The sequence below is a fragment of the Podarcis liolepis genome, assembly GCF_965112155.1.
Source record: "Podarcis liolepis genome assembly, chromosome: 5".
Classification (NCBI taxonomy): domain Eukaryota; kingdom Metazoa; phylum Chordata; class Lepidosauria; order Squamata; family Lacertidae; genus Podarcis; species Podarcis liolepis.
The window spans coordinates 78,560,825-78,583,912 of NC_139556.1; the positions used below are offsets into that span (position 1 = coordinate 78,560,825).

Genomic DNA, 23,088 nt, shown 5'->3' on the forward strand with positions numbered 1-23,088 from the left:
TTAGGGATCCATGCATGAAATTAAAACTGGGATCACTCATATATATGTTTCCTGTCTATGGGTTTGCTCCCTTAGTTTCTCAAATGGCATGCAGGTAATCTCAGACCCATTGAGTTAGACTTGCCATGCATCAGGAAAATTCCTGACACATCCTGGTTTTCGGAAACAGCAGCTTAAAATCACTACTTTAACCATTTGGGTTAAAAAGCTCAACAACTTTGCAGGTGTTGCAAGTTAAGATTCCTTAGACTGGAATCTCACCAAACTATTGTATCACAGAATCTTGTAAAGATAAACAAGAGTTTAGGATTTATCAATTTTCATTTCATGAAATTGTATTAGAGGTCTATTGAAATCCTGCTTTTTATATTTTATTCGCATTTTTAAAAAAATGAATAGTATAATTGGGGGGGGGGGACTTGAACTTCCAAACATTCAGTCCATCAGTAATTTAACTCTTCTCTTCTCCAAACAATTTAACCCTCCCTCAAAGAACTAGAGGTGCCTCTTAAATATCCTACCACCCTCCAAGTATCTCAGTCCCATGGAAGACATGGAAGTCTTGATTTATCAAGTCTCAGTCAGAATGCCAGCATTTCGCATTAAACCAGCAGAGGGCATCAACACATCAGAGTGATGCTCTGACTAGGAAAAAATATCTTGCGGGGGGGGGGGGGAGCATTAATCTCATGGCAAGCTGCCTATGGCTATGCATCAGGATATGCAGAATGGCTGTTTCAGAAAGTGTGGATTTGGTATGTTTGTCTTTAAATGTGAGCTGCATCGAATTCATCCCCAGTTCCTGAGAGAGAGAGAGAGAGAGAGAGAGAGAGAGATCCTTTCTTTTTCTGAAAAAGACAGAGGAAAGACTTTCAAATCAAATCTCAATACTGTTGTAAACAAGTTTTCTCTGGGCCCAGGTCTGATATTAGAAGTAAGGCAAGCAGGGTGGGGTGCAGAGTCTATTCTGATATGTTCAACAGATACTTGCAACTTATGAATTTACACCAGGCATTTCTTAGACTATAATACCATTCCCATCCGATGAAGTGATAAAGCAGATCAACAAGGTGAGACTGGTACCCAGGAGTTATTTACAACACTGCAGAGTAGACCTAGAAGAGAAAAATCACTCCATTATACAGTGGTGCCTCAGGTTAAGAACTTAATTTGTTCCGTAGGTCTGTTCTTAACCTGAAACTGTTCTTAACCTGAAGCACCACTTTAGCTAATGGGGCCTCCTTACTGCTGCTGCGCTGTCGCTGCACGATTTCTGTTCTCATCCTGAAGCAAAGTTCTTAACCCAAGGTAATATTTCTTCATTAGCGGAGTCTGTAACCTGAAGCGTATGTAACCTGAAGCATATGTAACCCGAGGTACCACTGTATTATCAGTAATCTACAGCCCATCCTGGACAATGTTATATTACTTCGCGCTCATAGACTTTGAGTGGTAGGCCTGTCTTTGCTTACAGATACCTACTCGGTAGCAACAGCAGGTCACCTAACAGTAGCACAAAGGCAGACTCTTTCTGCAACAAAACCCAGGTGCTAACTCTGTCCCCATATCTACTAGGCAACACTATTAGAGGAACTAGTAATGTCAGCCCCCACACCAAGGATTCCTTCACCAGCTCATCTTCCACTATCTATGAGATGTATTATCATCCACCAGCCATGCTCTTCCACATTACACATAGAACAAACAAGTCAGTCTCCATACAAAAGATTAAACACACCACCAGTGTGGTATAGTGGTTAAGAGTGGTAGACTCGTAATCTGGTGAACCGGGTTCACATCTCCGCTCCTCCACATGCAGCTGCTGGGTGACCTTGGGCCAGTCACACTTCTTTGAAGTCTCTCAGCCCCACTCACCTCACAGAGTGTTTGTTGTGGGGGAGGAAGGGAAAGGAGAATGTTAGCCACTTCCTTCGGGTAGTGATAAGGCGGGATATCAAATTCAAACTCTTCTTCTTCTTCTTCTTCTTCTTCTTCTTCTTCTTCTTCTTCTTCTTCTTCTTCTTCTCTGACCTCAGAAAGGGAGATATTCAGAAATCAATGGGATAACATTTCAGCCTCTGAAGACACTCTGCTGCTGATTTTAAGGGGGTTGTTCTTGATCAAGGGAACTTCAAAGGGAGACTCCAGCTTGAAATGACTCAGTAATAAGGTATAAAGTTCAGTTCTATCATCTGCGACCTCCATCACGATAAGATCCTTTTATCACACTGCATATAGACTCCTAATGCCTGGGTGTTTGTGGGACTGAAACTGCCTTGGTCGCGCTGGTTGATGATCTCCAGCAGGCTAGGGACAAAGGTGAGAGCTGTTTCCTAGTTCTGCTGGATCTCTCAGCGGCCTTTGACCCCATCGACCATAACATCCTTCTGGACCGTCTAGAGGGGCTGGGAGCTGGGGGCACTGTCATACAGTGGTTCCGCTCCTTCCTCCTGGGCCATGTCCAGAAAGTGGTGGGGGGGATGAGTGTTCAGACCCCTGGGCTCTCACTTGTGGGGTGACTCAGGGTTCTGTCCTCTCCCCCATGCTTTTTAATATCTATATGAAGCCACTGGGAGAGATCATCAGGGGGTTTGGGCTGGGTGTTCATCAGTATGCAGATGATACCCAGCTCTACCTCTCCTTTAAATCAGAACCAGTGAAGGCGGTGAAGGTCCTGTGTGAGTGCCTGGAGGCGGTTGGAGGATGGATGGCGGCTAACAGATTGAGGTTGAATCCTGACAATACAGAAGTACTGTTTTTGGGGGACAGGGAGCGGGTTGGTGTGGGGGATTCCCTGGTCTTGAATGGGGTAACTGTGCCCCTGAAGGACCAGGTGCATAGCCTGGGAGTCATTTTGGACTCACAGCTGTCCATGGAGGCGCAGGTTAACTCTGTGTCCAGGGCAGCTGTCTACCAGCTCCACCTGGTACGCAGGCTAAGACCCTACCTGCCTGCAAACTGTCTCGCCAGAGTGGTGCATATCTCACGCTTGGACTACTGCAACGCGCTCTACGTGGGGCTACCTTTGAAGGTGACCCAGAAACTGCAATTAATCCAGAATGCGGCAGCTAGACTGGTGACTGGGAGTGGCCGCCGGGACCACATAACACCGGTTCTGAGAGATCTGCATTGGCTCCCAGTATGTTTCCGAGCACGATTCAAAGTGTTGGTGCTGACCTTGAAAGCCCTAAATGGCCTCGGTCCTGTTACCTGAAGGAGCGTCTCCACCCCCATCGTTCAGCCCGGACACTGAGATCCAGCGCTGAGGGCCTTCTGGCGGTTCCCTCATTGCAAGAAGTGAGGCTACAGGGAACCAGACAGAGGGACTTCTCGGTAGTGGCGACCGCCCTGTGGAACGCCCTCCTATCAGATGTCAAAAAGATAAATAATTACCTGACATTCAGAAGACATCTTAAGGCAGCCCTGTTCAGGGAAGTTTTTAATATGTAATGCTGTACTGTTTTTAACACTGATTGGGAGCCGCCCAGAGTGGCTGGGGAAACTCAGCCAGATGGGCGGGGTATAAATAAATTATTATTATTATTATTATTATTATTATTATTATTATTATACTTTTGGAATGTGAATGCCGCTAAATATATATATATATATATTTACATGTATTTAACCTTTAACATAGGGACGTGGGTGGCGCTGTGGGTAAGACCACAGTGCCTAGGACTTGCCGATCGTATGGTCGGCGGTTCAAATCCCCGCAGCGGGGTGAGCTCCCGTCTTTCGGTCCCAGCTCCTGCCCACCTAGCAGTTCGAAAGCACCCTTAAAAAAGTGCAAGTAGATAAATAGGTACCGCTTTATAGAGGGAAGGTAAACGGCGTTCCGTGTGCTGCGCTGGTGCTGGCTCGCTAGAGCAGCGATGTCACACTGGCCGTGTGACCCGGAAGTGTCTGCGGATGGCGCCGGCTCCCGGCCTCTAGAGTGAGATGAGCGCACAACCCTAGAGTCTGACAAGACTGGCCCATACGGCCAGGGGTACCTTTTACCTTTTTAACCTTTAACATAATTATCAGAGTCAGGATTATCTATCTATCTATCTATCTATCTCTATTTTATTCCCCTGTGACCTCACTGCTTTTAATCTTGCCCCCACTACCATACAACCATGTGATAGTGCAACTTTGGATAAGCATGCATATGATGAAATGAACTCTAGTCCACAAAAGCCATACCATAATAAAAATTAAGGTGCCACAAATCTCTAATTTTTGCAGCAAGAAACGAACATGAATATCCCCTGGAAAATCTTTATTTTGCCATATTTTATAAAGCTCTTACCCAAGGATGAGGACTCTATGGCCCTCCATGTGTTGCTGGATTCCAGCTACCATAATTCTGGACCCTTAACCCCACTGGCTAGGGTAGATGGAAGTTGACCAGCATCTAGGGCCTACAGATTTGCCATCCTTGCTTTAACTATTTCTGAGAGTATGGGGACTTCCACACTGTCAGGTGCGATGCAATCCCATCCCAGCAAATTGACACTATGCTAATATACTGAGTTGGGAGGTCTTATACAGCAACCCAAAAGATCTGACTTTTTGCATTAAGTGATTGTGAAATGCATAGGAAAATAGTCTAGAATAACACTTGCTTGGACACAATGCTCTCTAAAAAGGTAAAGGTAAAGGGACCCCTGACCATTAGGTCCAGTTGTGACCAACTCTGGGGTTGCGGCGCTCATCGCGCTTTATTGGCCGAGGAAGCCGGCGTACAGCTTCCGGGTCATGTGGCCAGCATGACTAAGCCGCTTCTGGCGAACCAGAGCAGCGCACGGAAACACCGTTTACCTTCCCACCGGAGTGGTACCTATTTATCTACTTGCACTTTGACGTGCTTTCGAACTGCTAGGTTGGCAGGAGCAGGGACCAAGCAATGGGAGCTCACCCCGTCGCGGGGATTCAAACCACCGACCTGATCAGCAAGTCCTAGGCTCTGTGGTTTAACCCACAGTGCCACCCACGTCCCACAATGCTCTCTAGCCTCCCCTAAAATCAAATCAGGATGAATGCTCCATAAAAAAAAGTCATCTTGAAGCACATCATGTCTGTGAATCCCTTTCTGCTGTGTGACACCAGCTTGTGAGGGATCAATTTATGTGGCAAAACACATCTTCCACAAACTACTCTCCAAGGAAATTATTGAGTGGCTTCTGAGAATACAGAGGTTGTCCATTCCTGCTCTAAAGGATGGCAATTCCTCTTCAGACTTCCGACAAAACTATCTGTTCCAAACTATATTGTATAAACTGCTGGACTAAGTCCAGTTCCCATCAGTAGATGCAAGGAATGGATGCCACTTAGCATATAGCCTGATGGTCTGTCTCCAGAATGACTGAACAGCTTTCTCCAACAATTGCATGACTCCAGAATTGTGGCTACCAGGAGACAAGACTCCTGAAAGCTCGCATATACTTAAAAGCAAAACAACTTTGCACAGCATTGCCATAAATTTCAGCAACTTTGTGGAGATCGATGGAAGTGTCTTCCATAATGATGGATCCATATTAATTTGGGGTTTATCTAAAGTGTGTGCGATATTGTTCAAGGGGTGGTGGCCACAACTACAGGAGCATTCACACATTCTCATAGTTCAGCATCTTCCAGGCACACATGATCCCTTAGCCTGGATTTAAATTTTGAGCCATGGCTGCTTCTCAGAAGCTTCTGCCAATGTCAAGAGAATGCAGAGTATTCTTTTTCTTTGTTTTATTCAGGCAGATCACTTACAAAGCTGGAAAAATAGTTTCAGTATCTAAGATGTTTATGAGCTTAAGCCCCGGAATCAATTTCCGGAACTGGAATTGGGCCATGGAATCTGGGTCCTCCTTTTCTGTGGTAATCTTTTCCCCCACTGTGTGTTCAGGCTGGCTAGATGAAATTGCCATTTGAAGTTGCAGCTACACAGAGAGAGAGAGAGAGACACGCCTGTGCTTGTAACTACAGTGGTACCTCAGGTTACATACGCTTCAGGTTACATACACTTCAGGTTACAGACTCCGCTAACCCAGAAATATTACCCCAAGTTAAGAACTTTGCTTCAGGATAAGAACAGAAACTGTGCTCTGGCGGTGCGGTGGCAGCAGGAGGCCCCATTAGCTAAAGTGGTGCTTCAGGTTAAGAACAGTTTCAGGTTAGGAACAGACCTACGGAACGAATTAAGTACTTAACCCGAGGTACCACTGTAATGCAGAAATTTAGCTGGTGAAGCTTTTCCCATAAGAAATAAAGCATTAGTGAAACTTCCATCTGATAGATTTTGACCTGCGATGCAGCCATGCAGTTCACAATAGCCTACATTTTGCTGCCTCTGCACCTAATTACAAACCTAAAGTCACCTCCCAAGGTATTCTTGGTGGCTGCTGCTCAGCTATCAAAATCCCTTCGGAGACTTTTCAGTTAAAAACATATGGCTTCTCACAGGGCCTTTTTCAGCTGGAACTCACCAGAACTCAGTTCCGGCACCTCTCAGGTAGGCACCGTTGCCTTTATAAGTGAACAAGGCAGGCATTCATGGTGAATTTGGGCACCTCTTTTTCTAGAAAAATAGCAGTGGCTTCTCATGGCAAGAGCTAAATTGGTATTATAAAACAGCTTAATCTTTGTTAAATTTTAGACTGCCCCCCATCCCACTTACCTGGGTGTAAGCCATAAGAGATTTACTTCCAAGTAAACATGCAAACAATAGTGCTGCACATCTGTTAATTTTTTACTTTTTCAAGGTGTGCTTTAATAAACTGTTACCTGTCCTGAGTCTCCAGAAGAAGGATTGAAGCTTTTGGGCAAAACTGTTTGGCACCTCAGTGCTGAAAGCTTCTGTTTGGGAATAAATCCCATTTCTCTCTGTGGAAATAAAATGGACTCAACTTCCACTGCTCATAACAGTGTGGAAAATCTTAAAAGCAGCCTGCCCCTTTAATCATAAGCTTCCAGAAACCCAAGACCAAAGTCCATTTGTCAAAAGGATTTATTGATCCTCGTAATGTTACTACGAATGAGATGGACGAAACCTAGACACTCAGGGTTGGAGCCTTAGGATATGAAGGTTCGTGTGCTGCCAGCCTTGCTGTTTCTCTCACTCATGGCTGCTCTGCATGGATGACTTTCCAAAAAAGCGCAAACACCCATGGGCAGCTTTAACTGGAATAAGAGCACTTTTGTCCCAAACAGTCCTGAAGCAATCCTCAGTTCCTTTTGAGAATGACCTCTATTCATCCACTATGAGTTGCTGGGTGAAGTGGATGAAATCTAATCTGAGCTCGTAGTCAGGAAGTGGTGGGAAGGAGAGAGTTATTAAAAAGCTCAACTGAACCAACCTGTAGTGAAGCCCAGGAAGAAATGTGTAATATAGGAATAAGGTAGACATCATGGTTGGGTCTGAGCCCATATATCTCCTCTGGACCTCCTTTATCATTTTTGGATCTAAGTTCCTAGGGAAACACATTTCCAGGCTATTAACACTCTTTTGCCAAGTTCAGGTATTGCCTCAGTGTTTTGCCACACGGATAGATCTTCTCACAGAAATCTTATTGGAAACCTGTAACAGTATGTATTCTAGGGCTGGACAATATATCAGTATATAGTCTAAAACCAGTCTGAAGTGCATATCGTGATATAGGTTTCATAGCTTTTGAACTGGCAATATATCGCTAATCATGATGAATGTTAGGACTGGGCGATCGATATATATTGTCCAAAACCGGTTTCAAGTGCATATCATGACATTGGTTTCTTAATTTTTGACCTGGCAATATATTGTGAACCATAGGGTGGGTGTGTGCGCGCGCGTGTGCACACTATGCAAAAATCACAATGTGGGGAAAACTGTGAAGCCAGCCAATGCCTCCATCCTCATTTCAGACATTGTGATATATCATTATATTGCAAGGTTAGCTGGTTTTCACAATGTTGAAAACCAGATATCACCACTGTATTCATTTATTTCATTATGTGGCCTGTTCTGTACTGAAGACTCGGATTACGCAAAATAAATTTGGGCACAGAAGATGACAAAAGGAGTGATCGTGCTGAAGGCTCATGATGCAGAAATCATGGAAGAAGACTTGTGGAAATGCAAACTGTATGGATAAAAACGCTTAAACTGTGCGTAGTCAAATGATGCAGTCAGGGCTCCTTCAGACAATCCATGTCATTCAGCAACTTTTTCCTGATATGCTTGCACAAAGCTTATGTGAAGGTTTGACAATGCCAGGTCATTTTTGAGCATCCATTCTGATTTGTCTGAAAGGTGGTTATGAGACAATGAACATTTGTTCTGACTTGATTGTTGGCTTTTTATACATCTTCCGATTCGTCATTTGACCATCCCATACTTTTCAACGCCTTACCCTGTCGCTTTGCTAATCACAAAACTTCCATTGTTGTTTCGTAAAGTGGATTTGTTGCACTGGGGTGACAGGGCAATTTAATCCACTTGAATTGTGCAAGCCCAATTTACCCATATGTGCTTGAATCCATTCCGCAAGAGCAACAGTGTGCAGAAACAAATAGTTTCATTTAGAAATGGGAAAGGCATGGGGATTCAAGGACCGTCCAGTGGCTGCCATGATCCAGGACTGAGATCTCTCAGAGAGCAGCCTAACACACTTTTGCAGAGCTGACTGGAAGACGTGGGTGGAGGTAATTAACCAATGGTGAGAGGAAGACTGAGCTGAGGTTTGAAGCACTGTTGTAGAACCTACTACCCTTCCAAGGAACAAGCTCTCAATTGCCAGCTCCTTCAAACCACACGTAGAACTACAGAGACACATTGTCGAAGGGGCTGGAACCATGATTTAGGATCTGCAAACAAGTTCTTGGAAAACCTCTGTGGCTGTTGCTGGTTTTTCCTGCCCAGTTAGAATACTTGCTGGCCTGGCACGCCCTGCAAGCATGTCAGGTAGTTTGCAGAAACAAATCGTGTGCTGCTAGTTAGATCTGGATGGACAAATAGGAACGGGATTCTATTGCTTCAGGAATGTCTCACACCCATCTGGATTCTTCAGTATCGAAAGCTGCCTGCAGAGTAAATGCACAGCTTGCTTAGCATTTGGATAGCACTTTCTTTAAAAAATATATATTAAGCAATTTTAATATAAAAAATTATCAAACCATATAATCACACACTGTACATTATTTTCCCCCTTTTTCCCCACCCCCACTTCCATCCCTCCCCCCCCCCCCGGACTTCCCTCAGCTCCTCTCTCTGATTTCTCTGCACATCTTATTCTCTGCATGTTATAACATTATACATATCCTTGCCTTGTCTATCTATCATGTTATCAACCAATAAATTTGTGTATGTTTATTCAAAACCTGCCCAGGAGTCCAGTTCATTTTGTTGTCTTTTTAGATAATTTGTAGAAAGCTCCCGTTCTTCCTTGAAGTCACAGTTGTCCTTGTCCCGCAGTTTGTATGTCAATTTAGCCAAAGCATTTGGATAGCACTTTCAAAACAACAACTGTCCTTTTGCAGTGTTTATGGAGTTTGTGCTCAAAGTGCCATCCATAAGGTGGGATGTTTTCGTTCCCATTATACAGATTAGGACTGGCTTCCCTTTTGCAGAGGCCCTGGGCAAAGCATCCTCTAGCAGGCCCCTTCCTTTTTCTGCATGCCCTGGAAAGCTTATCTGGTTGCAGTGACTGGCATTCTGAGCGGCTCCAGGTGGCTGCAGCTGCCACTGTTTTTAATTCCTCACAATTTCCCATACCAGTAGAGAGGGTCTCTGAGAAATTGAAAGTATGATCTTGCTGGCTAACTCAGAATGCAGGGACAGAAGGAATATTTAACGGGGGGGGGAGGGCAAGGCAGGCCTCAGCAGTGGGCCCTGGCCGCTGCCCAGAGATACCAGGTGCTGATGTCAGTTCTGCCACAGAAGACTAAACTGAGCACCTCACCAGATGATGCCTGCATTGCACACCCAGCAAAACATCCATCATTATTTGAGATGAGAATAGGTTTTTGCCCCGTATAATTTATATCTGTGGTTGCAGGAGTCACAAAGAACTAAATGAGAGCCACTGTGAACCAAATCTACTCTTCTCAGCAGCAGATTCTTCCTCTTCTGTTTGCATAGCCTTATTCCACTTCCCATTTCTTGTTGGTGCTAGACAGAACCTTGGAAACTGGGTTATTTATGTCTAGAGAAGATAAATGTGCACCTGTTATATAGTCACTGCAGGACTGAGACCGTGTTATGGGTTGTGGGGAAATTGCAATTTCACAGTGTTCAAACTGTAAATATTTTTCAAATACCAACATGGCTATCTCTTCTCCTTGCTGCAATGCCCCCTGCCACTTCAAAGTCTTCCTTTCACTTGGAATTCTTATGTATTGGGGGGGGGGCGTTAAGGTGGCAAGCAGGCAATGGCTTTGTGTAGCCCAGTAGTTCTTTCCTACAGCAAAGCTTACCCCACAAGACACAGTACAGCGTGGGTACTAGCAGTCAAGAGGATAAATGTCCCTCAGCACAAGTTTGCATGTAGTCTCTCCATCCCAACCAATGTGAACATGCTCACCTTGGTGAACAAAACGACGACAATAAACATCAAATGCATCATTTGCGGGTATTTGCGGGTTCGTTTTGTCAAACCATCCTTCCGTGAACTGCAAACTACTTTGACTGATCAGACCTGAAAAGAAGATAATGAACTGGACACAAATTAGTGTTCTGTATGCCACAGTGATGGTAAAAGGAAAGCTAGCAATGTTGTTGTTGTTTGACTTATTAGTCGGTTGTTACCTCAGCTATGGACCTCAAATGTGAACCGCACTGAGACCTTTTGATGAAGGTTGGTATATAAATTTAATAAATAGTGAATAGGAATAAGAATAAATATCTCCAAGTTACTTACATTTAAAAACATAAATAGAAATACATTATGCAATAGAAAAATTCACATAAAATATTAATGTTTTCATACAATTCATACACACACACACAAAAGCCCAGTATGAGCAGCCAAAGTACTAAAATACAATTTTCAACATATCTGGTATATCCACAACCAGTGTAAATCCAGCAAGGTTCAAATAGTGATTCAGGCTCCACAGAGGTGTGTCATTATTTCAGATTTATAATAGGGGTTCTATGTGGCTACCGGGCAGGGTTTTTAATGAAGAACTGCAGCAGGGTTTCTCCTGGACAAATGTAGAAAAGCAGGAGACTCCTCCAGGTAGGGGTATATTTAATGAGAAAGTACACAATTCATTTACTGTGCCTGAAAACAACATGATACCCACTTTGAAACGGTACATTCGTGTGTGCCCCAATCCCAAATGTAAGGCTGTTATTCTAGTACAAGCCCTATTTATTCTGTCTAGCATATAAGAAGACGTATCTATGTAAGAAGACATATTTGTGAAGATCAGTGAGGTCATGAATACATTTTCACCCACAAAACCCATATTCGCCTTGCGTATAATTCCCTGTTTGACTCTAAACAGCAAGTCACAAAGGAAATATAAATATCTTCATAAAAATAAAAAATTGGCACCAGCAAACTGTCACAACCCAAGAATCACTTTCTATAAACTCTGCAAGTATACACACTGTAACTGCTGCATCAATGACATCTTTAATCCCTCCAAGAAAAACATTATTCAAGTACAAAATATCTACTTATTTTTATATGTTTTTCTAAAAGGACAGAGAGGCGCTGAGTTAACCTCTTGGGAAGAACATGCCTCATTGCTCCACCCTTCAGCCAATAGCAGATGCCTTCTCCCTTATGCTGCATGAAGAATTTGCGCCCCACATGAATGATTTATATGCATCGTTTTGACATTTTCTACGCATGAATCCTCCTTGTGTGTCAGGACTGCTGGCCTTTTTCAGCTGATGGAAATTCTATGCATGGGAGGTGGGGTATATTTGGAACATCAGCAAGTCTCGATACTTCTGGGCCCACATAGAAAGTGACAGAACGACTTCCATCTGGTTTCAGGATTTGATGGCAAGGCAAGGCTGGAATTGCTGTCAGGCAAATTGAGAATTGTATTTACTTTCGGTTACAGTGTTTTTCACACAGTCCTAGGCACACATGGTGAGGATGGGGTCATTCTTCATGGTCATACCCAGATCTCTACAATTTCTGAAGAGAGTTTTGGGGCATCAGACTGCAGGCATGTGGCCTCTCTTCACTCGAGCATGATCCTCATATGGGGGAAGTTTGGAAGGGGAGAAAAGTGGCTGAACACATGTAGAATGTCCCTACGAGCCACAACCCTGATCATGCATCTTTACAGATCCAGCGCCGAGGGCCTTCTGGCGGTTCCCTCATTGCGAGAAGTGAGGCTACAGGGAACCAGACAGAGGGCCTTCTCAGTAGTGGTGCCCGCCCTGTGGAACGCCCTCCCATCAGATGTCAAAGAGATAAATAATTACCTGACATTCAGAAGACATCTTAAGGCAGCCCTGTTCAGGGAAGTTTTTAATATGTAACGCTGTACTGTTTTTAACACTGATTGGGAGCCGCCCAGAGTGGCTGGGGAAACTCAGTCAGATGGGCGGGGTATGAATAATATATTATTATTATTATTATTATTATTATTATTATTATTATTATTATTATTATTACAGCTCATGAGGACAACCCATGTGTCTTCACTAGGCTTCCACGGTTCAGACATTCCCCTAATATGTAGACAACATGGGAGCAGAGCTGACATGGGATTCAAAAGCAGAATGGGGCTAAGAGTGTTGCGCAGTGTTACTAGTGAGGAGATGAAAATGCCTGGATGGTGCAAATAAATACAAAATATACAGGGCTGGATTTAGAATAAGTTAGTTGCAATTAGTTTCCACTGAAATCAATGGGACAAGTTAGTCACATCTTAATTTAAATCCCATTGACTTCAGTGTGAACTAAGGGCATCTAACAGGCTGTGGTATCTGAGGCATAGTTGTCAATGTTTCCCTTTTTTAAAGGGAAATTCCCTTATTCCGAATAGGATTCCTCACAAGAAAAGGGAAAAGTTGATAGCTATGATCTGAGGTGAGCCACAAAATGGCACCCTGCTCCCCACCAGGGAGAAGAGGGTGGGTAAAGATCTACATCAGGATCTGCTGCCACCGTGAATTTTGCTGCCTGAAGCAGTCGCCTCGCTTTGTCTCATGAGTGAGCCATCCCTGACGTCAGTACCACTCAATCCCTAGCGGGGGGGGGGGATTTGCCAACAAGTTACAATGTAGCATAATAAATTGTCAGTGACCTTGTGCTGCTACCATTTAGGTCAGGCATCCCCAAACTCGGCCCTCCAGATGTTTTGGGACTACAACTCCCATCATCCCTAGCTAACAGGACCAGTGGTCAGGGATGATGGGAGTTGTAGTCCCAAAACATCTGGAGGGCCGAGTTTGGGGATGCCTGATTTAGGTTCTTGCGCTCTTAACAACAATCATTACCCTTCGTTCAGTTCAACAGAATGAGGTGTACCAATTGCTGCAGTGGCACAACAAGACCGCTTGGCTGATTTAGGGAAAGAACCAGGCATATGTGAGTGTTCTGACATTAAGGGTGATACCAAGAAGTCTACTTTCCAAATTCTAAGCTCAACCTGACAGGATTCAGCTGGGAGAGAGGGAAGAAGAGGCAGTGCCTCTTCCCGAAGCAAGTGTGGTTCAAGACAGCTCTTGAAACAAACTTGACTGGGGCGGGGGCAACACACCTGAGTACCAACATAAGACCAGTTTACATTTGTCCCGAATACTGTTGTACCTTGGAAGTCAAACAGAATCTGTTCTGGAAGTCCGTTCATCTTTCAAAACGTTTGGAAACCAAAGCACGGCTTCTGATTGGCTGCAGGAAGCTCCTGCAGCCAATTGGAAGCCGTGCCAGACGTTCTGCTTCTGAAAATCGTTTGAAAACTGAAACACCCAATTCTGGATTTCAATCATTCAGGAGCCAAATTGTTCGGGAGCGAAGGCTTTTGAGATGCAAGGTACAACTGTACTACTGAGAATATGTGCAGGGTTCAGGGTGTGGGGGGGATTTTGTGCCCCAAGCCCCACATTCCCTTCTTGGCAATTTTCTGGGACCACATACCACTACTGGTCGAGCCCAGTGGCCAAAGTGAGCTGAGCAACAAATGTAAATTTTACCTTTGTACAATAGGATATTTTCTCCACACACTGCTCTATTTCCGATCCAGGCAAGCTAAAGACATTATCAGAGTTTCAGGAGACATGCCGTCCAGGCAAAACACTCAAGGTGGGTGTGAATCAGGATCAGTAACAAGTGTGGCTAACCAGAGAAGGTTCTGGCCTTCAGACAGTCCTGAGGGCCAGACAGAGAAATTTGGAGGGCCACATCTCAGAGGCAGGTTTGGAGAGTGAGACTGGTTTGCCTGCACTGGGTGCTGAGCCGAGAGGGTGCCACAACAATGAGGAACAACAGAAGGTGAGAGGAGGGCACTGAGTTGTGGTGTTGTTCAGGGAGCCACCCAAAGTCCGCCACTGCACATCTGGTTCCTGGACCTAAGATTCCCTACCCATGGTGGACTGGGAAGGCTTTGGTTCAAATCCTATCTTAGCCATCATGAGCTAGATGCAGCTCCTGAGGCTAACCTACTTCATAGGCTTGTTGTGAGGATAGAATGGGGATAATCTTGTGTGTACCATTCTCAGTTATTTTGGAGAATGGGTAGAACACTAGTGAGATAAATATTAATACATTTCAGCAAAGCTGTGCAATTTGTTGTTGTTGTTTATTCGTTTAGTCGTGTCCAACTCTTCATGACCTTACGGACCAGAGCACGCCAGGCACTCCTGTCTTCCACTGCCTCCCGCAGTTTGGTCAAACTCATGCTGGTAGCTTCGAGAACACTATCCAACCATCTCGTCCTCTGTCGTCCCCTTCTCCTTGTGCCCTCCATCTTTCCCAACATCAGGGTCTTTTCCAGGGAGTCTTCTCTTCTCATGAGGTGGCCAAAGTATTGGAGCCTCAGCTTCAGGATCTGTCCTTCCAGTGAGCACTCAGGGTTGATTTCCTTCAGAATGGATAGGTTTGATCTTCTTGCAGTCCATGGGACTCTCAAGAGTCTTCTCCAGCACCATAATTCAAAAGCATCAATTCTTCGGCGATCAGCCTTCTTTATGGTCCAGCTTTCACTTAGCTTGCACCAAAATAAAGAGACATTCTTCTTCAGAACAGTTATTTGCATTGGTGAATGAGTCTCTCCTCCCTGTTTACTCTTCAAAGAGCAAAAAGCTCCCCTCCCCCGATGGTCCCGTAAGCAATGCTCTGGGGGTAGTTCTACCTACCCAAATGGCCTTCCTGAATATAAGCCATATCGGCATTAAGTGCTTAATACAATATAGGCTGGAATCTATGCTCTCTTAACAGGTCTATTACATTCATTAACATTTCATGAAGCAATTTTAACATTATCTTTAAGTGTTTGCTATCTTGCTTTTCAAACTACACTAGAGATATAGACATTATCCAGTCATTATCCAGTATAGAAACACTAAACTACACACACACACACACACACACACACACACACACACACAGCACAACAAAAGCATTAAAGTCCAGAATTTCCTAAGAAGGCCCACGACTTCAAGATATATTATCATGTTGGCTTTGTTTGTCTGCCTTGCAAGCAAGGCTGGTCCAAGGTTCTATGGAAACCTTTGCAAACATCATCAATGCAGGGGATTTGTCCACTTAGGAAGATTATATGTGCCTGGAGCTTGGAGCCTGGAGACAGGCCATCACGTTTAAGAGAATTGAAGCTGTTGTGACTTGTGACATAGGTATCATTTCTGTAGCCCGCTGTCAAACTTGGCCAACTCTGACTTTTGAAACAATATAAAAATTTGAAAAGCCTCTGAACAGAGGTAATGGGATTAAAGCATGGAAATGATGTCTCGATCATGTCACCTCCTGCTCCCTACTAGGGTGGCCAAATGCAAAAGTCCAGCACCTTTAATAGTTGTGTAGCATGTATTTGAGCAGGTGTGGCTTGTCATACAATCTGCAGCTGTTGAAATTCCCCCCCCTACACAATTTTTAAAGGTGCGGGAGCCCAGCTGCCTTTTGCATCTGGCCACCCAACTCCTTGATAATAATATTATCTGTTTCTACTAAGGTGGGGGTTCCTATCTTTCACGATGTTGGCTTGCAGCAGGGAGGAATCTGCCACTATAATTGTCAGTTTTCTGTGTTGCATTTGTGTGAGCAGAGGGGTGACCTCTGAATGATGCTTTCATGTTGCGGGGGTGAAATCACAACTGAAAATTTAAACACAGGCATTTTCTGCTGAGATTGATATGCACAGCGTTCATGCATCAAAACCAGGCCTTATGCCTCAGCCGTGATTTAAATTAATATCTACCTTTTTCTGAAAAGAACCCAGCCACTTGCAGGTGAGCTAGCATGCTATGGAGGTGTTTGATGCAACAGCCTTGATGAAACTAAGCAGATTTGCATCTGCTCAGTACCTGGATAGGACTCCTCAAGTATCCTCAAAGATGTTGTTGTAGCATGAAAGAACCTAGTGGTTAATGTAGGGAAAGAATCACATACAGACCTTGTATTTGCACATCACTGCAGATCTTAGAACTGGCATCACACCAGCTATAATGTTTTCTTTAATGGGGCAAACAGCAACAAGGGCTACAATTTTTATTGACAAAATGGCATTGGGGCAGGGTGGAGGGGAAGATACTGTCCAACATTTTTTTATAGCTTAGCTGTGAAATAAGAGGTGAAAAATCTGAAGTGCTGATTTATTTTCCTTCCGTCCATTAAGTACTACCTGCCTTTTTCCCACCATGGAATCCAGGCATGGAACTTCCAGATGGCTACCCACCAGACTCAAAGCAGGCTCAAACCTGCTAAGCTTTGACAAAATTTTCATCGCATGAGTTGTCAGCCCATATTTGGGGACTTCAAATGTTGCAAATTTAAACATGAACAACTGTAAATGCTGCAAAGTCTTCACTATGAAATATTGTAATAATCTTCATGTCTTTGCGCAAAGTAAAAACAACAACACCCTAGATGCTGTTTGCAAATCCTTGGCACTATGTCTGGTCCATGATGATGATTCTTAGGGAAGGAGCATTTCAGAAACAACTGTGTGTTTCTTAATTCACACTTTTTGAAAGTCTTTGCATAATTCCCAAAGGGATCTAGATATGGATCCTGAGCAGTTGTATGCTGAAAGAACTAATGTTCGAGACTGAGGTGAGGTGGGAATTCAAGCCTTTTAAAATAATAAAGAAAAAAATATGAAAAATAATGGAAAGGGTATTTACAGTGAGGAAGACACAATACTGAAAATATTTAGCATTGCTGTCTGAAAGCTGTAAAAGTTAATATGCTAGGAAGTTGCTTCCAATACAGAAATGGTAAAAATCCCATTGAAGTCACCAATCTGATTTAGGAAAGAAACCTTTGCTTCCCTATCTTCCCTCTGGGGCCACCTCCACCTCCCATATGTTTTTCGGTGTTCTGTTTACTTTTAGATCATAAACTCAGAACACTGGGAAGGTTTATGTCAGGCAGAATATAAAAGCAGGTTGTGTAACAGGCTCTCATTTACGCTACTACGCCAGGGCTGCAGTGGTGACAACAAGGATTCCTCTGCTTCCCAGTCATGGACTATGATTAACAGCTGCCCTCACACAAGCCTATTCTGTGCAGAACTCAACCTTAAGCATGTATTCAATGATCTCTTTTCATAAGTAACAGAAGCAGTAGACAGAGTGAAGGGTCAGCCCACATATCTTTTAAGGAATCAAAAAGGGAAACCAGCTGAGCTACATTTACTGTGTGACCCAGAGAAAAATGTGTTCATTGTATCCTAGAATCACATGGTTGGGTCCCCAGGGGTCATCTAGTCCAACCCCCTGCAATGCAGGAATATTTTGGCCCAAGTGGGGCTTGAACCCACAACCCTGCTCTACTGACTGAGCTATCCTGTAGGCCAGGGGTCAGCAACCTTTTTCAGCCGTGGGCCGGTCCACCGTCCCTCAGACCATGTAGGGGGCAGGACTATATTTGGAGAGGGAATGAACGAATTCCTATGCCACACAAATAACCCAGAGATGCATTTTAAATAAAAAGGCACATTCTACTCATGTAAAAACACGCTGATTCCTGGACTGTCCACAGGCTGGATTTAGAAGGTGATTGGGCTGCATCTGGCCCCCGGGCCTTAGGTTGCCTACCCCTGCTGTAGGCTGTCTCCAAGATCACTTCATATATACTTCTCATTGCGTGACTCAGCCTACTAGATGAACCCACAGAAGCTGTAGTATTGGGTCGCTTTCCCTCTACTTTTGAGAATCTTCTCCCATTTCAATCTACTCAGTTGCTTCATTTCCGTCTCTCGGGTACAAAGCCACCAGGAGCAAAGGAATTTCATAGGGAGGCTCCGATTTGAAACTGCTGGATTACGACTAATCAGCAAGTTCAATTCTATCCATTTGAGCCTGAACACAGAAAGTAGTTTCCTGCCCCACCACCACAGATGTAAATCAATTCAGTATTCCTAAACTGATTGTGTTGGCAATCTCTGCTTTTCTGAAGGGTTGCCATGCAGATTCTACATACATTCAGGTTGCTGCTGTTGTTACTTCAGTTTAATGCCCCATCCTTTACCATCAGGCCCAAGATGGATTGCAACAATTTATAATTTGATATTAAAAACAGAACAAATTCAATTGTTGCTGACTGTGCTTTTGGCACTTCGTTTTCATCTGCCCTCATTGCTAACAGTGCCAGGTGCATACACCTACACAAAAGCTGTCTTATACTCAGACTATTGGTCCATCTCCCTTAGTATTAGTAGCTTTCCAGGATTTCAGACAGGGGTCTCTCTCAGCCCTACCTCAAGATCCCAGGGATTGAATTTAGGATTGACCTTCTGCATGTAAAGCAGATGCTCCACCTCTGGACTATAAAATTCTATGCATCCGAATTTTATCCAAAGAAGCTTATGCCATACAAATGTGTTGGGGTTTAAAGTGCCACAAGACCTTTTGTTGTATTTGCTGCAACACAGATTGATCCTCTGGAAACTCCATTAAAATCACATACAAAACAGGGTAGTTTCCCACACACTGCCTGACCTCTTCCGGCAGACCAACAAGAAGAACGTACATTCCATTAAGCTCATCTTAATGGAAATAGATATTCTCAAATTCTGGGTGTGTCCTTGTCAGGCTCTTTACATCGGATGAGATCAATGCATTAAGTCTATGCATTGGAACAATGAATACTTGGAGCCAATGAACATTGGCCATGATCCAAAGGTCCATGCAACTAATTCTATGCACCCATAGTTGCTTCCCCATCACCACCTCTGGCCATGACAAACTGAGAGGAGGCTGTTTTCATTGAAAAGTGACAATGGTATTGATTTATTATTTTAGTAGTAGTAGTGGTAATGTCATTATATTTATTTATGCCCCACCTTTTCCCCCAGACCAGGACTCAAGGTGTCTTTTACACAAATTAAAACAACACGGATAAAATACAAACAGCATACAAAAGATAATTAAAAAGCAATTAAAGGACAACAGAATTTTAAAAACCCCACAAATCTATTAAAATACAGAGAGTTAAAAACACCTTGGCAGGATTAAAAGCCTTCTTCTTGAGAAAACAGTTGCCAAAAGCCTGTTGGAATAAAACAGTCTTCACCCGCTGGCAGAAGATGTCTGCTGCCAGTCCAGCTTCTCTGGGGAGGGAGTTCCAAAGTGGGTGCAGCCGCCAAGGTGGCATGCATTATTCTTTCTGCCCTTTTATAACAACCTTATGCGGTAGGGTAGGTTACTCAGTGAGCTTCATGGCTGAGCAAAGATCTGAAACTTCCTTGCTCTTGTTCCACACAACCCTGGGAGAATCGGTGCATTTCACAAAGTCCAGAATAGCCAGTAGGCCCAGTCTGGGCTACCAGCCCATAATAATGGGGGGGGGGTGGAATTGAGGCCAAATCCCTGAATATGTGGCTGATTTCCCATATCTAATCAGCAATGGAATAACAGAAGCCATTGTCCTGAATGGGAAGTCGTTGGTCCAATAATCCTCTACTATTGTGAGAGAGGAAGATGAAACGCTTGTATAAGCTTCACCCGGGGCCAAAAAAATATCTGGCTAGCCCCCATCCCCGTAGCTACGGCTCTGCCTCAAGCGTTTGTCTTTAGCAGGGTACTCCAATAAAATAAAATAAAATAAAATAAAATAAAATAAAATAGGCTGACGCTAGTCAGGCGAAGAGCTTCTCGCGCTACAGTTCTGCCTGAGCGAGGAGACGCTTCACCTGACGAACATCTGCCCGGCTTCCTCCGCGAGAGACAGGAGCGCGCCCGTCAGATTTTGAAGGTTGCGCGCTTCCGAGGACCATTCCGTCCACGTCACGCACGCACGCTCCCTCCTCCTGCCCCCGCCCCTCTGTGGCCGTTCCCGTTTTGGTCATCCCTTGAAGCCCCGCCCCTCCTGCCGGGCCCCGCCTGCCCGTATATAAGGCGTGGGGCTGGCGACAGAGAGCGAAGGTAGTTGTAGCAGCCGTATCTGCGCAGCGGGTCCCTGGACTGGAGCGCCATGGCAGGTAAGGCTCTTGCCCTGGAACGGGCTCGAGGCGCTTCCTTCCTCCTGCTTGCGCGCCGTCAGCCCCGGGGGGAGGCTCTCGCGGCTGCCTGGGCTTCCTGCCCGGGGGCTTTCCGCGCCCCGTCGCCTCGGGCCAGGCGTTCCCTTCCAGCCCAGGGTGCCTGACGAGCAGCGCCAGCCTCTTCCGCGTTGTGCGCGCTGCCCGAGCCGGGAGGGCTCCTTCACTGGGAAGCGCGAGCGGCGCTTGGCGGCCCAGTCAGCGCGCGCGCTCGCACTGTCCGGGGAGACCCCAGCTGCTCCCTTTTGGTCATGGCGGCTCCTATTTTTAGGCTGGCTCGTGAACGGGGCTGGCGCGTGAGGTAGGGGGGCTCGAATGCCTGCGGACGCTTTGCCCTCCCTTGTTCTGGACGCCCTCCCCCCTCTCGCCCCTGCAGTGGCTGGTGGGCTCTGAATGGTAAAGGTCACCATGTGGAAAATTGATTCCTCTTAATCATCTCTCCACCCCCACCCCCGCTCTAATTAGCAGGTGATACTGGCTTCCCTCGTCCGTTTCTTGCTCATTCCAAGGAGGGGGGGGGGAGAGAGAACCTCCTTGTTTGCACCCCCCAACAACAACAACAACATACACACAGACTTCCTTTACCACAGAGAGGGCCTGCTGCCTAACATTACTTTCTCTTCTCCTGCTTACCGTTGAAACCTATTGGTATCTGTCTCGGGTTGCAACTGATGCTGTTAACTAGCCAGAATGATCCCCAAACGGGTCAGATGTCTGTCTGGATCAGGTGCTAGCGAGTTGAAAGCTTCTTCACTTGTGTAACCCGGAAGCTTTTGTGTAACCCGAAAGCTTGCTGCACTTTTAAAACAGAGGGATCTACTACAGTGGTACCTTGGGTTACATACGCTTCAGGTTACAGACTCCGATAACCCAGAAACAGTGTTTCAGGTTAAGAACTTTGCTTCAGGATGAGAACAGAAATCAGGCTCCGGCGGCGCGGCAGCAGGAGGAGGTCCCATTAGCTAAAGTGGTGCTTCAAGTTAAGAACAGTTTCAGGTTAAGTACGGACCTCTGGAACTAATTAAGTACTTAACCCAAGGTACCACTGTACTGGATACTAGCGAATGCAATCAATGGCTCTTGTAACTCCCTGTCCTTAAAACCTGTGTTGCAACTGTTCCTGTATCTTTCAATCTGTGGCCTGCTTGGGGTTTTTTTAAGCCCCCCCCCCCAATTGATAATGACTTGGAACACGCTGAGCAGCTTAATTTATTTGAATATTAGAAAAGTTGGCCCCTTGCGCATGGCAGTGGAGCCCAACATGAGTGGAGTAGGAACCTGCAGCTGCAGGTAAATATTAGGTCAATGTGATGTCTTCCTACATGCAATAACCACCTCCAGACAACTATAGGCAGATGCTAACCAGGGTACTTCCATTGTGGGCCCTTGTGAAAAAGACAGTTGCCTCTTCCCACCCCATTTATTTTGATTGTATACCAATATCCAATTGCATACACTCCCTCCGAATAGAAAATGTAGCATATATATTTTCAGAATGCATATAAATTATAGGTCCATTTTATACAGAATACTAATTCCACATGTCCTCTATGGCAACCACTGATGCTAATCCAATTCCAGCATGATTTTGGATTATTTTATTTCCCGGACTCGGCTAGCACTCAACCGCAAACCATCCCTTCTATGCTTCCTGTGGTTGCCTCAGGGATGGCAGAGCTAATTCCTCCTCCAGAGGAGAAACACAATGGAAGACCTTCTTGTGTAGATATGTGTGCACTCACTAAAGTTTAGCTGCTGAAGGGTCACATGTAGGTTCATTCTGCCATGGGCACCTGGTTTTGAGACTTCACAGCCATGGTTCTTATAAAACTATTGCTGCTGCCGCCGCCACTGCTCCACCCCAGATGACATTGAGAGGGAAGAGGGATCACTTCTGTCACTTCACATAAAAATTGTTGTGATGGATGAGCAGATAATGCAGTTTTATCTGAATGTACTGATTGTAGAGGTTCGCACCACTTACGGGTCAGTTCTTAAAATGGGGAAAGCAACTGATATTGGTAAGTGTTTGTTAAGACAGGAATCACTGATGTGGTTTCCTATTTCAGCTCTTTGTGCTTTTCAGAGCTTGGATGGGGTCTACTAAATCTGACAAAATCCAGATTCCCTTGGAAAAGTGAAATGTGTGTGCATTTCCTCTGTGTGTCTTGGGACCACAGCATCCTGTCAAATGTAAATCCGCCCATGGGCTAGGTTGAAATCCTAACACCTGGGAGTGACTTACTCAGCCTGCAATGTCCTCTGTCTTGAAAGTGAATATGCAGACAGACCTCAAGACTGCAGCATTCTTTTAGCCTGGATCTTTGTACTTTTTTTTCCTGGTCTCCCCAATGACTTGCTTTGTGTAACCTAGTAAAGAGAACTTGAACTCAAAAGCTTACTGCAATTTTGTTACTCTGGTGACATTTTGGTTGGTCCTAATAAATGTAT

General features: G+C 44.8%; 2 protein-coding genes across 5 annotated transcripts in view; one reads left to right on the plus strand and one right to left on the minus strand.

The window, feature by feature from the left end:
• Positions 1-23,088, minus strand: part of CP (ceruloplasmin) — a 174,932-nt gene that overhangs the window by 22,540 nt on the left and 129,304 nt on the right. The window lies entirely within an intron of this gene.
• Positions 20,449-23,088, plus strand: part of GYG1 (glycogenin 1) — a 33,704-nt gene continuing 31,064 nt past the window's right edge. For all 4 annotated transcript variants that reach the window (XM_083504434.1, XM_083504435.1, XM_083504436.1 and 1 more), the window contains exon 1: positions 20,449-20,580. In XM_083504434.1, the coding sequence (XP_083360560.1) occupies positions 20,574-20,580 (7 nt within the window). In that variant the 5' untranslated portion in view covers positions 20,449-20,573. The remainder of the gene's footprint in view (positions 20,581-23,088) is intronic.